Genomic DNA, 16,592 nt, shown 5'->3' with positions numbered 1-16,592 from the left:
CAATTCTGTCAACTGTACCATAGGCAGAAGTTTTGAAATTGGCCTATCAAGTTATTGGTTGAGATAAATGTAATACATCGAATGCAACAATCTTGTTCAAATTTTTTTCCCTCCGAATCACAAAGCACAAAGCTATTCTATCAAATCCATAACAGCTTGGGACTGGGGTAAATGAAATCTGATTATCAATGAAGTCTGATTATTACTAGTAAATAATACCAGTTTCTAGAAATCTTAAAATGTCTTGTCAGAAAACAAACAAGAAAAAATTACAGCTATCCTGCATCTCTGCTTGGAGACAGCAAATGTATGTTTCTGCATATTTTAAATATATTCAATAGCTTATTTTTTATTTCTTAATAACTATCAATATTTATAACTCAAATACAAACAAAAACTTGTGCATTGGAATTTGATGTAGGTGCTCTTTCATCTAGATTAAGTCATAGCACTTTGTGAATTTGATCTTTTCCTCATTCAGGATGTGCCTCTGTATACATATATGAGAATTTAAAATGCAACAGAAGAAAAATATAATTCATACACTTGTCAGTTAAGTTCTTCTCTTCTAACTCACCAACACAGCATGTCACTTTCTGTAAGAACTTAATCTACGAAAAACAGACATCATGCTTTGAAAAGATAACTGCAATACTCTACCTCATGTTCTGCCTGGTACAGCTTTACAGTGATGTTCCTCTGGAATCCCACCCCATCAGCCTCATAAAATACCCCAAGGCTGGTAATGACAATGGGGTACAGCACACGAAAGTTCACACTGACGATTCTGTCTTCAGACAGCACAGAAGGTATGTCCTCAGGGAGACTGAATGCTTCAATTTCCTGATTCAAAACTGTATGAAAAGGAAAGGCCAGAGGAAAGGTGAGAAAAGTTCATAGTTCCTGGATACACACAAACCACACTGCCCACATGCAAAGCATTCTGGTTAATTAGTATGGCCCACAAGTGCACAAGGATAATCCAACACTGGAGTAAAAGAAAATACAACGGGCTGCAGACTGCAGAAAGGAAAATTTCAGTGATACAGCAACCTGCAGGCCAATAGCAGTTGCAACTCAATGCCTACATATCCACAGGGAAAAGATTAGAAACACAATAAACCCACAGCAGGAAGACAAAAATGCTATTTGACTGCATGAATACCTGCACATTAGCATAATAAAATAATTATTCATGTATCAAAATGGCACACACCTCCACTTAATTCAGCTGCCTGCTTTTTGGCATTATCGCCTACCTAAGCCCTGAGGTACCATTTATACTTGGGAACAGTGGATGTTGTCATTCAAAGAGAAAGTAACATAAGTTACATTCTGTGTTGAATCATGGCTCAGGGCCTAGCAGTCCTTAGTTAACTTGTACTAAAGAGCAAAAATCAAGTAAAATACAGAAGGTGACAGGAAAAATTTACAATTTTATTAGGAATTTTTGTATGGCATTTAACTTTTTCCCTCATTTTAAATTTCTTAATTTCTAAAGAAGAATCTGAAAGACCTGTTGGCCAGACTTAGAGAATTCACTGTGACCAGAGAAGTCCACCTCAAGACTGTCACCTTGCTACTTTCTTCACATTTGACACTATGCCAGGTCATTTTGTCTCTCTCCAACTCCATTTAACACATAGATCAAGTAAAAATGTATTTTACACGAGAGAGACTCTGGTGACACAAGGAAAATTCAAATCCATTAGAAGCCAATGGCCTCCCCTTCACATGCCCAGATGTCTCTCCCTTTCTGGCCTGCACACGGTACTTACAGGAAGGTTATGCAAGGTCTAGGGGGTATTTGTTTTCAAGACTAGCTGTCTCAATTAAACTCCACAAACTACTCTCAGAAAAGATAATTAGCTCTAGTTCAGACCACAGAATATTTAAAAGTTAACTTCTATACCTGGGTTACTGATGTTCAGAAGTTTGCAGGAGTAGGGGTCTTCTCTGTCCTTCACTGGCACAGCACAACCATGCGCACCTATTATAAACTTCACAAGGACACTAAAATAATTTGCTTTTATTAACACCAGTTCTCTTCCCTCCTCCCTCCATCTTCAATAAACTTTATTTTATCACCATGGCCTGTCATTCGCAGGGTTGAGATTTTGAACCTCTTAAAAATCAGCAATGACAGTTGTTATGCAGAGCAACCACATGAATCCCCTCACAGGAGCTCAATTCCAAATCTATGTTAACATTTTACATTACGAGGTCGTAAGAAGATTGGCAGCTAGAAATGAGATCCAAGACAGCCAGCACACTAAAGAGAAAAAAGACCCAAGGCAAAACTGAAGGATCCCAGAGACCTGCCCCTCCTGGCCTGAGTTTGTTACCTAATTCAAGATTGTTTCAATACTACACATTCAAAAGTCAATGAAAAAATTGTAAGAAAAAAGACACACAGCATTAAAGGAGGAAGGAGGATTCCAGACTATTGTTACAATGAAATATTCCACCTTGGGGTTGTAGCAAAACAAGAGGTTCCCCTCCAGCTCCAATCATGGTTATTCCATTAGTAGGGAAACATCAGGTAGTACAAAGAGCAAGGATCCATCTTAACCCATCTTTTCACCTAGCAGCTAAATGTCCTCCCAGAACCCCATATAAACTATGAAAGGTCACAATTTTAGACAACTGAAGTAGCTATACTGTACTCCAGGCTGTATGCTGATACCAAATCTGGGGACAGCAAAATGCTTTCAGTGCAAGGCAGGTACCAAGGTGTGAGGATGGCAGCATTTCTAGGGATGAACTACAACAGAGCTCCTCAGCAAAACCAGACCTGTCTGTGCACTGTCAGGTCTATGCAAGCAATCAGGAAGGGCCACTCACACTGCAGCAGTTTAGTGCACCTGCTTCAGTGGGAAATAAACCTGAACTTTACAGTTGAGGTTGTTTGCAAGAGTTTTCATGGCTCTCTCACCAAATGCGATCCTGCCTGCTTTCAAGAATCCTGGATTACTGAGGATTCAAGTTGCACACTGTACATTGCAACGTAAAAAAGAGAAAGGCTTATACATCACTAATGAACAATGGCAAGTAATTGCAAAAGCAGTGTATAAAAAGTAGTTACAGCCATAGCAAGAATTATTCTTATATACTATTAAGCAGACTTCAAAAAAATCTATCAGAGTACAAGATGCTCAAAAACAAACCAACAAATAAACTAGGAAATACTTTAAAAGAAAAATTATTAAATCAAGACATTTTCATTAAATTAAGCATTACAGTCCTGTCCCCCTGCCCCCCAGGCCCAAACTACACAACAGCAGAGGTGTTACCGTTGGTTCAGGGCAGGATGCTGTTTCAGGTGCTTGAACCAAGTGTTCCTTATAACCCTGCGTAGTTCATGATTGTGTCGAGCTGACAAAACACCTACAATAACATCATAATGTTTCAGCTTCCACTGAGGAAAGAAGGACAGTGGACCTAGAAGTAAAAAGTGAAAAATATTTACTTTATGCACATATTACCACAAGCCTGAGTTGCAAGCAATAATTAAAATTCCAGCTTTCCAGGACTTAAAGCAGGCTTACAAAAAGGAGGGGGAGCAACTTTTTGCAATGCAGATAGTGATAAGACAAGGGGAAAGTTTAAGTTTAGTTTAAAACCTAAAATAGAGGAGACTGAGATTAGATGTTGGGAAGAAATTCTTTACTCAGAGGGTGGTAAAACACTGGCAAAGGTTGCCCAGAGAAGTTGTGGCTGACTCATCCTGGGAAGTGTTCAAGTCAGGTAGGATGGGGCTTTCTTTGAGCAACCTAGTCTGGTGGGAGTCATTTCTGCCCACGGCAGGGGAGTTAAAATTAGATGACCTTTAAGGACCCTTCAACCCAAACCATGAAATCCTATGATTAAAGGACATCTCAAAAGCAAGAAAACTGAAACACTAAAAACAAGCAGCAGAACTACTTTTGCATTCTTGGTTTGGAATCAGAGAAACATTTTCAACATGCCAAAACCTTAATTTCAGTGTGGGATCTCAAGGCCTATTGTTTCTAACCTTTTGAAGTGGAACACCACTCTGCCTTCACACAGGGTGTTACATCCCTACACAGGGGATTGCTCTGGCTTTATTCAAAGCTGGATGGCAGGAGCTGCCAATACTTGTAATCCAGGATTTAGCTTGTGCTGTTTTAATTTAGAGATCATGAAACCTTGACTTGATTTCAAGCAGGATTATGACCAGACAGGGACCTGAGAAGCTCTGATTTACAGCCTGTAAACAGTCAGACAAGTAGCTAAAGTGCATTTGCTTAGTTTAATCTATCAGACTTCCTAGAGTTAAGACTCTAGTGTTTTGTTTTAGCAAAGGATTGATTCCCTCTCATCTCACTGTTTTTCACTGAGCTGCAGATAAAGAAAACAAATGTGTGAGTGCACTTTAAACTACTGCATATAGCATAGACAAGATTTTTTAGAATCTGATTAAGAGACTAAAAATACTGCGAAGTCTGTATTGTGAACTCCCACTAGAAGGAGCTGAATTATTACCCAGACTCTATCTTCTGTACCAGCACCCCCTTTGTCCAGTTTGAAGCTGAACAGATGAGTTCTTTTACACTGCACACTAACCGAGGATTTCACAGCATCTGCCACAAAAACTACTGTGGCCAAATCCCAGACATCCATCTAGTCTTATATTCCACTGTCAGTGTTCAGCATGCAGTGGAGAGGCCTTGGCCTTGCTCTGTTCCATGCTGAATCAACATCAACATCAGATTTCAGAACTTTTGTTGATGTTTTTTAGGACTATTGAAAATAGCCCTGATTCCAAAAGCCAAATAAAACTGCTCTGGAATTGATTCTCAGAACAATGCAAAAGCAGAAAAACTACAGAGTGATGTTTCCACAGGTAAACCTTTCCTCGTCTATTTCCCACTAAACATTTTAGTTCTAAGTATGCAAACACTGATTTTCTATAAGAAGGTTAAGTTCCACCATTATTTAAATAAATCTGTACTGAGCTACAAGATTATCAATTACTTAAGCTGAACATTAACCTATTAGGACAAGCTTCCATCAACTTAGGCTCAGAACAATTTAAAATCCTAAGCAATGAGCCATTAGTTCCATCCTTCATTTTTTCACTGAAGTCAACTGTTGCACCCCTTACAACAACCATAATTGAATTGGTGGCAAGGTTTAAGAATATGATTTGTTTGCTAGAGAGCAGCAAACCTATATAACCCTATATAACACCTGAAGAAACTTGTAAGTCAAACACACTGTTCAATCAAAATACCAATTTAGTTTTCCTTTATGCTGGTACATTTCATTTATCCAGAGGCTCTGTATGTCCTCATAGGTCATTACACAGCCAAAAATCACCAGCTCTCCAAGACAGCAGAGATACATCAGACAGGCATATGTTTATATAGTACAACATTATGGCAAATTCCTGTGTAGCTATATAATTCCTGCTTACACATCCCTTTTTTCTCTTGTTCTTTATCCATCCTTTGATTACTCTTCAGCCTTAACTTCAAGCCTTCCAGTATAAAGTTCCTAGGTCTAACATGCTTGTAGACTCTAGATGAGGTACTGTTTACACTGATTTCTTTTTTAAAACATCACTTTTAATAAGAAGCAGAACCATTCCATTAAATAAAAATAAAAGAAAATAAAACTAGGGGCACAAGTCTATGGGCTGACTTGACTCAGAACAGCATAAGTTAGCTTGAATTAATTTTTAAAAAACCCAAACAAAAATAAGCTACTCAAATCAAATATACATACTTTTAATTAGTTTATGTTTTAAAATGAGTGAAGCTTTTCCTTATGAACCATCCACATGGGAACAATGTTAATGTAACAGATGCTTCAGAATTAATACCCTATTGCTTTTAGAACAGCATTGCAGTGGTCTATATTCAGATTGTCTGTCTTCTTTGTTGCAAGAGTTGTGTCATTTTACTTTTAAAATCACTGAATTCTTTTTTTAAAAAGAAAGCTTACTTTTGCAAAAAATTTTTTTTTGCCTTTTAGTAGAGATTTCTACTTCCTATGGAAAAGTAGGAATAATGCTAAAATTTCAGGAAAATAGATTCATATGTATTTCTCTGAATTCACACTATTTAAAAAACAGGAGATAAAGGGAGAAGTACAGGGAAAAAATACTAAGGCTATTATTAATTTATAAGGATAATTCCCATATGTGCATAAATATTTTCTGATGCAGCATAATTTAAGAGAAAACATTGCTGACCTCAAAGTCAATAGTAACAATTCAGACAAGCAATCAATACCTGCCACTGAGGACCAAAGCTATTTATCTTACATTCTATATTTGTGCACTTTTTGGACAAAATTTTAAGTGTCAGATTGTATCACATCACATATATTGCTCTTACCTGAAACTGCTGTGCAAGATAATTACTTCTTTACATTTTCTGATTTCAAAGACAAGAAAAAACTGTAAATTTTTTGGTTTGTGAAGCGGGTGAAAAAAAGTAAAGGAAAAAAGCTACATATCACATTCCATTATAAACCCTAAAAGTGTTGTGGACCAAAGATCTAGAGAAGGAGAGGAAGCTTTCCAATCCAAAGGTCACACTGTCTACCTTGCTTTTGAATTCTTACTTATTCAAAGCTTCACCTCAGTTGCATTACTTAGCCCAAGACTTCTCAGTAGACCCTGAGACAAAAACACAAAGCCTACCTGTTAATTCACAGCAAAACCTACAGAAACATGAAAGCAAGCAGCCTTCCCTCAGCTGCTGAGGTCCATTTAGTTGTCTACAGCAGCTGTCAGCTGTACTTCTGGCAGCCCTAAGTCTGCTCAGTCCAGTCCGCCAGAACCTTGTGTCACATTGTTTATAGTAAGCTCCTACTGAGGCTTTCTTGGGCTCTCTGATATTGGGATCTGATACTGGGATCTGATCTGAGCATACTTGTACTTTTATTGGTACAGGTTTTCATCTCAGTAAAAGATGAAAACTTTCACAGGATTCTCAATCACCAATTTTCATGAAATGGGTGAAAGTGCTGGTCAACCTCCACCTGTCTGTCATGTTTGACTGAGAACTAGCAACAGATCAAAGTTTGGGAGATTCAGGAAAAAGCAAGCAAGTGCATATGTAGAGTACACAGCCTTTAGAAGTCACAGCTGAAAATGCAGAGGTGTGTGTCCTGCTTTGCTGAGGAAAAAGTCACCACTGACAGGCAGTCTGCTGACCCTACTCAGATTTTAACCACCTCAGCAGCAGTCAACAGCCCTTGAAGTTTTTCAAAATCCCAAGCTACAAAGATGAATATGTATCTCCTCTTCCCATGAGACTGATTCTCAATAAAATGTCAAATTAGGCTGTTAATTATATTTGCTTTGTTATGAGACGAAAAGAGTGAGAGATCATTTAGCTTGATTTTGTCAACAAACAGAGTCTTGCTAAACATATCTCTATTGATAAGTCCCCAGTCAACAACTAAATTTGCCAGTCATTTTCAGTGAAATTTGACAATATGCAGTCCACAAAGTGATTAAGTCTCCGCATTTCACACAACTGGAGTGGACTAAGAAAAGATTGATCATTAGTGCCTGCACTGAGAAACACAGCAGTGTAGCCTTACTTGCAATATCAGGCACCAGAGCACCTCCACTGGACCCTGCTAAAATAAGTGAGCTCCACAGAAGGCTGGGCTTTTTATCTTCTGCTACCAATGCAGCTTCTTTGTTTTTTCTTTTTTTCTGAATAAATCAATGAATGGAACTAAGTAGGCCAAGCAGAAGTTATTTAGAATATTCTCAACTAATCCACTTCATAAGACTAAAAAGGAACAACACCTCTGAAATAAAAAACCCCACACATTTTTATCTCTGCTTATTCCTGTGATTTTGGAACCATATTCCTGAGGTTTAATACTTTTTTTCTCAGCCGCTTTGCAAAAGATCCAAACAAAGAAAGGAATTAACTCAATATAAAGATTTGTATTCACAGAATGCTGACATGCACAGAAAAAGAACAGACCAAAGAGCAAAAGCAGCTCTTTCCCCCTTTTAATCTACTTCACTTAAAGTAATCTGCTACAGCTCATGAGCATTACATGTTTTGCTGCAAGCAGAGCTACCTGACCTCCCTGCAGTACCTACTTCACCCTAGAGCTAGAAATCGCCAAGATGTGCACCCTGCTTTCTGCAGTACTCTGTGAGGCAGACAAGCTTTAATACAAGATTTACAGATTCAAAGAACAAAACCTCTGCAGGCAGAGGTTTCTGTTTGTTTTACATCAACAGCATTCCTTAACAGAAATAGGACAGCAGGGTCCTTCTGAATTGCCCTGTGGCAGTAGTAACAGTGGTGGAACGATGATACCCTAAACACCTTAATTATATAATATTTGCACATTTCTAGACAAAACTGGGAACAATGGCCAAAGCATCAGAAGTAAAGTCAAAAGAAACAAAGCAAAGCCTTTTTGCAACACAAACTGATGCCTCCTTTTAATTTTTTATTTTGTGGAGGGAAGGTGAAGGGTTGTGGCAGGGCAGGTGGAGCAGGGTACAGCACCTTTATCTGGTGAGAACTGGCTACCAATCCCTGCTGCCATGGAACAAAAAGCCTGCTCCCAGGGAAGGCTACTTGCTCTCTTCTGGCTGTTCCACTCAGTGGGCAATTTAGAGGATAGCTGTTGAAAAACCTTCATTTGGCCAGCTCTGGCAGAACTGGTCCTCCTTGCCCCCTGCTTCAGTGCCAAAATATAAAAATGCAATTCCAGTGCCACTCATTAGTATTTTGCAACATCTGTCTACACAATAAGTGAAAACCCTAAAAAAATCCCAATTAATTTGGAAAATACCATCAGCTTATTTTGTGAATTCTTTGTCAATTATTTAGTGTCCATCAAAAGTTAGGAGGTGGCCTATCCATGAAAAACCATGTCATACTAAGATCTTAGAGATGAAGGGTGTGGGACAAGTGGCATTTTAGGCAGGACTGCACATCTACTGCCGATGCCAAACCTGACCTGCTGAGTTTCAGTTTCCAAGGCCACCAGCCTGTAAGTCTTTACACACCTACAAAAGATGAAATAACTTTGTGACCAAGCATGCTACTCAATGACAGACAGGACTACCAGACTTCAGACAACATTCTTTCTTAAGAAAGCCCCGTATTTTAGCAAAACTTCACCTCAGAGCACCTCATAGATTGTTGCCATATTTTGGTTCTGTTAGACCAGCGCTTGAAGAAGTACATGCTGAGCCACAGGACAACAGATGGCATATAAGCAGACTCTAGAAAATGGTGGGTTTTAATTTGTTGCATAATTGTTCACTAGTAGAATACTGACTCTCACAAATCCAAAAGGGCCAATTTTTAGCTGCCACCTCCCCCCCCCCCCCCCCCCCCCGAAAATGTAACAGGAATAACAACTTAAAGGGCATTAGCATCAGCCAAGCAGCAGATTACACAGAATGTGTGGGGCTTTCTGATTAGGCCCTGTAGCTGAAGTCCTACAGTGAGTAACTTCCTACTCAATATGATTCGTGCCATCAATTAAACACAATTAGCAATGATTCCACCTGGAGTGCTAAAAGCAGGTCTGTCTGTTCCTTCTCAAGTTTCTGAGGTCATTTTATAATTAGCATTTATCTAAGACTTTTACAAAAAATTAACTAAGCTTCCTACTCATGAACCTTCTTTGGATAGCACTTGTTTGTAACCAGTTAGACAAGGTTTTCAATTAAACCTAAAAGCATGCTCCTGCACAAATCTTGTTCAGAAGTGTGAATTACAGTCTCATTAACTAATGAACAAAAAAAAGCAGGAATTCGCTGAAGTCAGGATACTAAAACAAAGGCCTTTGGTCTCAGGATTGATCCTATTTATTTTTTTCCAGTTACTGAGTGCTGCCTGCAAGAAGTGTACTCTGCCTTCTGTGACACCAAGGTAAATGTGAGCAAGAACAGAGAGAAAGTCTGAATACTGCACAGGGAGAGACACAACTGAGGGCCAAGAATGCAGGCAAACTACCGGACTTTCACAAGGGGTAGTTAAAAACTTTGTTACAGAAGGTACTTCCAATAGAGGAAGAAAAGTAGATGGAATGATTGAAGACTGGAACACTGTTTACATTTAAAGCCATCTGACCACCTATAGATAACAAAACCTAACTGTTTTCTAGAAATGGAAAGCCTATTTTCCACTAGAAGTTAGAAGTACCTGAAGTGCTCGACTTAAGAAAGCAAAGGTGTAAAACAGACACCTTTGACCTCTATGGTTACATGCTGAAGAGGTACTTAAAGGAGGAGAAAGACCCTTTTGACTGAAAGGCTTAAGAATTAAAGGGCATAAACTAGTTGCAAGTAAGCTTAGGCTAGAAATGAGAACATATTTTTAATTAGGACAACAAGCCTCTGGAACAGGCTCTTCCTACAACTGCTAGGAATCCAAGTGAACAGACAAAAAGCCACCCCAAGCCTTCACTAAATAAATGTAGGCTGCCCACCTGCCATTTTATGACAGAGATCAAGAGCTGCTTAATAGAAATAGTAATGGCTGGAGACATCTATTCCAATCTTGTGTCAGTGAGCCAATGAAGCCAAGGCAAATAACCACTAAAATATGTTATAAGCTTTTTGACAGATTTCTATTTGAATGTGTGGTCATGATTATTTGGGAGGGTAATTAAACACCTCAAAAAACAGAATTGCTGTACACTCTGTCTTTGACCTCTACTGGTAGCTAATTCTGCAACTGTTGAGATAGCACACAACAATTGTACACAACTACACAGAAATATCAGAGAATATACAAATTACACATTTTTATGTCAGAGCTATTGCAAAACACTGCCCTGTTATAAGATTTACTATTTACTCACACCAGGGATTCCAGGTGATAGGTAGTAAAGAGCAGCTGGAGAAAAAAGGAAAAAAAATTATTAAAGTGAAACAAGATTGGTTTTATCAGGCACTACCAGATCCTCTTAAGTAGTTTCAGATTCAAGAAGTATTTTAATAAATAGGATATTTCTTTCTCTTATATACAAATTTACTATGTGCCTAAAACTCTCCAAATAATAAAAAAATACAACACAGAAGACAGCTGAGGTCCCTTGGCTCATCGTTCTTTCTTCTGCCACGGCAGCCATACCTACATCTTGTACATTTTGTGGTACTTTGAAGGCTAAGAGACAGACTCTTCCTTAAATACCATGCAAGGATTGGACCCACAAAAAGACAACACATGCACAGCACTGAGCATTTTCCTACAGATGACATATGTTCTCATTTTAGAGGTGGCATAGTTATTCCTCTCCTCGGTGTGAGTACATTACTCAATGGTAACTTTACAACAGTATTTATTTACAACTAAGTAAGACCTGCACAAAAATCATACACTTGCTCTTTCAGCATTTAAAAAAGCCACTTACTAAAAATCCTAGCTATCCTAACATTATCCAATGCAGCATGGTTTTACAGCAACGAACACCAACTCTAATAATAACTGCACGAAGCAGGGAAACTCTGAAGAGCAAACTACTTCTCTCCTTTCCCAACTTCCAAGTGGTGCCTTCCTCCCCCTCCTCAGGGCTGCTCTACCTCAGAAATTCCCATTAGGCCACTGTGTAATGAGTTGGGGAGTGAAGAGTCCCTTGACTGGATCAGGAAACAGCCCCACTATGGCTATGGTGACACTGACCATGGGAAGGAACTCCTGCTGCCTGACCAAGGAAGGAATGACAGCAGGAGTAATCAGACATCCCAACAGGCCTGGAACATTCCTTACCTGAACTGTACCCTGAGAGAAACAGACTCCATATTTACTGGATTTTTGAGAATTCCAGCAATTCCACAACCCTAATTGTGTTCAGGGTCAAAATTTACAGATGACTAAAGCCAAACCTCTAAACAAACCTAAGAACTGGTTCTGAGTGAAGCCCTTTGGCTCTCCTGGACCACAGCAGGCTGTCACAGCAACTCCCTGAGTGGGATTCCTCTTGGAGCCCACAGACTCTCAGTTTGCAAAGTTCTGAGTTCAGCACCCAAAACTGATGACAGGGCCTAGGCTGAAACCTTCCATTCCTTGAGGCTCAACCCTTTCCCACTGAGAAATGCCAAGATATTTGAAGTGAGCATTTCACTGAACTTGAGGGAATTTTTAACAGGTATATCTCTACACATTTATACCCATATATCCCTGTATATAAATATCTCTTTGTGTCAGGGTGCATGCATGTGTGGACTGACTTATTCTGCCAGTATAGCACGAATGTTGCTGTCTTGGATGTACAATGAAGTCACTGTAGCAATTCCTAGTAGTAAATCCTATCACTTTGTAAATGTTAAATTAGTCAATGATTAAGTGCTGCTAAATCCTTTAGATATTGATCATTGACCAAGTCTGAGACTAGGACTGGACCTAGCTGCACCTCAGCTCTGTTTAGAAAAGTAAGGAGTTTAGAAAGTAAGGGGGTCCACTCTGAATCTCATGACTCAACAGGAGGGTCTCCCTTACCCTTTTGCATCTTCAGTCTCTGTGTAAATCATTCTACATGAATTCTAACTCAGTTCTTCCTTTCTCAGTCTCCAAGGGTTTTTTTCCCTTTTTTTTTTCCCTGATCCTCTTCCCCATCCCACTGCAGGGTATGAAATAAGTGAGTTGGGTGCATGGTGCTTAGTTGTGAGCTCAGGTTAAATTCAGGTGATACCTGTTTTTGCTTCTACCTTTGACAGTGATTCTTTAAGCAACCTAAACCACTCATTTGTGACAAACTGGCATCTTTGACTGGATGTCAAATAGAAGCACAGATTACTTAAGAGAGCACAGAATAAATCCAAGTTCCAAATTCTCAGAAGAACAGGGTTGTGCTAACTGGCATGACTGTACAGCTGTGAAAGACAGCTAAAAGTGGCCAGGGCCAGATAAAAGATGGAAAAGGAATTATTTGCAAAATGCTAGGAACCTGGTTAGAAGCTCCTTATCAAGATAGCAAGAATAACAATAAAAGGGTACTATACCTCAAGGAAGAATTAAAACTCCTAAAAGCAACTGAATTAATACTGTCTTTGAAAATGGAGCAGCTGCAAAATCAGTTAAAGGAAGAAAATGAGAAAAAAAAAGTTGGAGGAAAACATCAGATTTATTTTTATGTGGGCTTTCCATTCTCCTGACATTGTATAAATTAGGAAATTAATTGTATCCCCTGAAGAATGGGATGGGAACATATGCGATACCCCTGATGACAGCAAACTGAGGAAAGCTGATTCTTCATTTCCCTCAGATTCCTCTGAACATAAGCTCAGACCCATCACCAAAGCAAAATACATTCCCATTCCTGTTGTCCCTCAACAACTGACAAAATTTCACACAGATACAGGTTCACAAATTTCAATATTAACACAACAGGATGCTGAGAAGCTGGGTGGACAACTTGGATAGCACAGAGTTAAAACCACTGCAGTGAATGGAGCAGGTGTTATTTGCCAAACCACAAAAGTGAATGTACGGCTCTGGGCAAGAAGTGAATATTGCCTACTTGCTTTGCAGTGGAAGATGACAACGGAACTACTTTGGGTTTCAATACTTGAACACCCAAGCCTGGCGCCTAATGGTCAGCAGTATGTGGTTCCTTGGTTTAAATCTTGCCCCGAAACGTGGCAGAAACCAGGGCACACAGTGCATGTACTTCATGCAGCCCCTGCATTCCCGATCCAGACTACCAAGGTACTGCAAAGCCCAACTCCTGCTGCAGCACAAAATGGAAATTATTCTGGAGTAGCAGCAGACTTAGAAAAATGGCACATGATTTCCACACTTGGCCAGTCTGAAAACTGGGTGGGGGGCAGCATCCAGCAATTGATTATCAGCTCCTAAATGCCAACACGGCCCCAGTGAGAGCTGCAATATTGCAACTCTAAGAGCTCCAAGGAGCCACACACCGTGGACAGCAGCACCAGGTGCAACAAATGTATCCTTTATGGTCTGTCCCCTTGCAGGAGGATAAAAAGAAACTTTCTTTTACTTTGGAAAAGTTCACAATGTACCTTTAACAGACTTCCACAGGGGTATAAACAATTGCTCATCCCATGCATCCCATGCTTGCTGAACTTTCACAGACAGTCTCACGCTCTCAGAATGAGAAATTGTACAGATCTATAGGTGATATTCTAATTAGGGGAAATTCCCTAGAAAACGTGGAGCAAATAGCAGCAGCAGCACAGCAAGCACTACACAAAGCAGAAGTTAAGATGGCACCCAAAAAATGTCAGGGACCAAGCAGAGAGCTAAAGTTTTGAGCACCTGGTGGACAGAGTGTAGTGTGGTGATTCTTCATTATATCTTAAGAAAACAGAACATTTGCAAATGTCCCATTCTAAGAAAGAGTAACAGCAGCTTATGGATACTTTAAGGTAGGGAAGGAAACATATAGCTAGATTTCCTTTCATTTCTCATCCATTGTACTCACATTTAGGAAGGAAAATCACTTTCTAAATGTCAAATTAGTCATTGATTAAGTGCTGCCAAATCATTTAGATATGGTCAAGTTGGAGACCAAGATTGGACTTAGCTGCACATAAGCTCCATCAGGAGTTTGAAAAGCAAGGGGATCCACCCTGAACATTGTGACCCAGCCAGAGTCAACCCTTACCCTTCTGAGTCTTTGGTCTCCGTTAAAAATTAATTCTAGCTGGAGTTTCCTTGGGATGTTTCATCCATGCAGTAAGCAACAGAGAGAACCTTGATACCCAAGTTAGTTAAGCTGCTCTTTCACAAATTTGTGTTACTCCTATTTTTGCTAATACCTTTAACAGTGATTATTTAGTGACCTAAACCAGTCGTTCACACCAACACCTACCAAGAAACTTCTGGATTTTCTTTAGAAATGGTTTGTTAGTGGAAAACACATTTATGTGGGAAAGGTCATCAAGACATTCCACACTTCTAACTCCAAATTAATGCTCTGAAGCTCCAAAACAGCACCGTGAAAGATAAGCAAAACCAACCGGCAATTCAAACGTACATCACGCTAGAAGTTCAATAATTAGATCTCCCATTCTTTTATAATTCAAGTGTGGCCACTGCTGATGTGATATGCAATCCAGAATACAAACAGAGGGACACCTATACAACTCTGCAGCCTTCAGACCATGCCAATGCACTGACCTTGCTTCTTGCACATTTGCACTATTAATTGCCACTGGCAATCAGCAGAGTCTTGTTTCCCCACAGCTGAGCACACCCTGCACGGGAAACAGGCACCAGGAGCAGAGCGTGGCTCCATCAGTGAACAGGCTACTGGGTCACTTAAATAGTTCTAAGCACACCCCAAGGAAAAAAAAAAAAAAAAAAAAAAAAAAAAAAAAAAAACCAAAACCATTACGTGTTCATGTACAGTATTTAATATTGTCAAACAGCACCTGTGGGTAGCTGACAAAAGTTTCTGTTCCGACAGATGCCCGTTTCCCCAGGCATGAAGATTTGGGGCCTGAAAACTACACCTCATTTTATAAGGAGCACAAGGTAAGCCCTCAAGGATCGGATTTCACTCGTGTTGGATCATACCCGGTCCTATGAATAGCTTTTTGCAGCACAGGGGTTTTAAAGCCCGCTGAGGCAAACACAGCGCAGTGCGAAGAGCTATTCCTAGGACCGGGAATGACGCGACACGAGCAGGATCGGAGGGAATTTCCCCGCGTGCCTCGGTGGAGCGGGAGGGCGCAGGAGGCGCTCGGAAGCGGGAGCTGCTCCCCGCACCGGCCGCAGCCCCACCGCCACAGCGCCCGGTGCCGCCACAGCGCCCGGTGCCGCCACAGCGCCCGGTGCCGCCACAGCGCCCGGTGCCGCCAGCTCGGATCGCCCCTCGCCTCCCGCCCCCGTCACCTGCCCCCCGCCCCGCCAGCCCGACCTCTCCTGGCCGGCGGAGAGAGGGCGGAGGAGCCCAGCCCGCCCGGCTGCCCAGGCATCCGCCGCCCGCCCCTCTCCTACCTGCCGGGTGGCTCCCGGGGCAGCTCAGCAGCAGCCAGAGGTGCAGCGCGACCCCGAGCACACAGGGGCACAGCAGCACCAGCCAGTTTCGCATTGGCCGCCGCAGCCGCCGGCCCCTACCCCTTCGCGCCGGCCTCTCCCAGCGGCGCCGGCGCGACGGCCCGGCTCGGCCGCCCGCGGCTCCTCCCCGCTCGGCCGGGCCGGGCTCGGCTGCCCCGCGGCCGCCGGGAGCTGCAGTCCCGCCCCGGCCCGGGCGGGCGGCGGCGGCGCGGGCGGCAGCGGCGGCCGCCTACAGCCCCCACAATGCCGCGGGGCGCCGGGGGAGCGCGGCGGCCGCGCGCGTCTCGCGCGGCGGGGGGCGCGGGAGAGCGGCCGGCGGCGCGTCCCCTCACGGACTGAGAGCGCCCGGCTGCGGGGGAAACCCTCCCCGGGCAATCGTAATTCGATTATCCTCCGAATGCCCCTTCTCAAAGTCCTTGCGTTAGGAACAAAACAGCTTTCCAGAACAATCCTCGCTAATTCAATAAAGCACAAGGAGAGAGCGCTTCGCCTTGACAAAGACCTGCTACGGCGCTCGCAAACTGTTTGCGGAGTATTTTATTCCAGCAAGTAACCTGTTCTTTGGCATTCCGGGGGTGGGGGTTGTTAGAC

At 41.6% G+C, this 16,592-nt stretch overlaps 1 protein-coding gene across 1 annotated transcript in view; it reads right to left on the bottom strand.

Annotated features, from left to right (window-relative positions):
- The window catches only part of B3GALNT2 (beta-1,3-N-acetylgalactosaminyltransferase 2), a 30,353-nt gene extending 14,213 nt beyond the window's left edge, over window positions 1-16,140 (bottom strand). Inside the window, exons 1-4 of the mRNA XM_056488217.1 lie at window positions 15,942-16,140; window positions 3,294-3,441; window positions 1,913-2,013; window positions 661-854 (exon numbers count right to left, since the gene is read on the bottom strand). Coding sequence (XP_056344192.1) covers window positions 661-854; window positions 1,913-2,013; window positions 3,294-3,441; window positions 15,942-16,035 — 537 coding nt within the window. The 5' untranslated portion in view covers window positions 16,036-16,140. The remainder of the gene's footprint in view (window positions 1-660; window positions 855-1,912; window positions 2,014-3,293; window positions 3,442-15,941) is intronic.
- Window positions 16,141-16,592: the final 452 nt, after the last annotated feature.

The sequence above is a fragment of the Oenanthe melanoleuca genome, chromosome 3 (assembly GCF_029582105.1).
Source record: "Oenanthe melanoleuca isolate GR-GAL-2019-014 chromosome 3, OMel1.0, whole genome shotgun sequence".
Taxonomy (NCBI): Eukaryota; Metazoa; Chordata; class Aves; order Passeriformes; family Muscicapidae; genus Oenanthe; species Oenanthe melanoleuca.
This window is presented reverse-complemented; position numbering and strand designations above follow the sequence as displayed.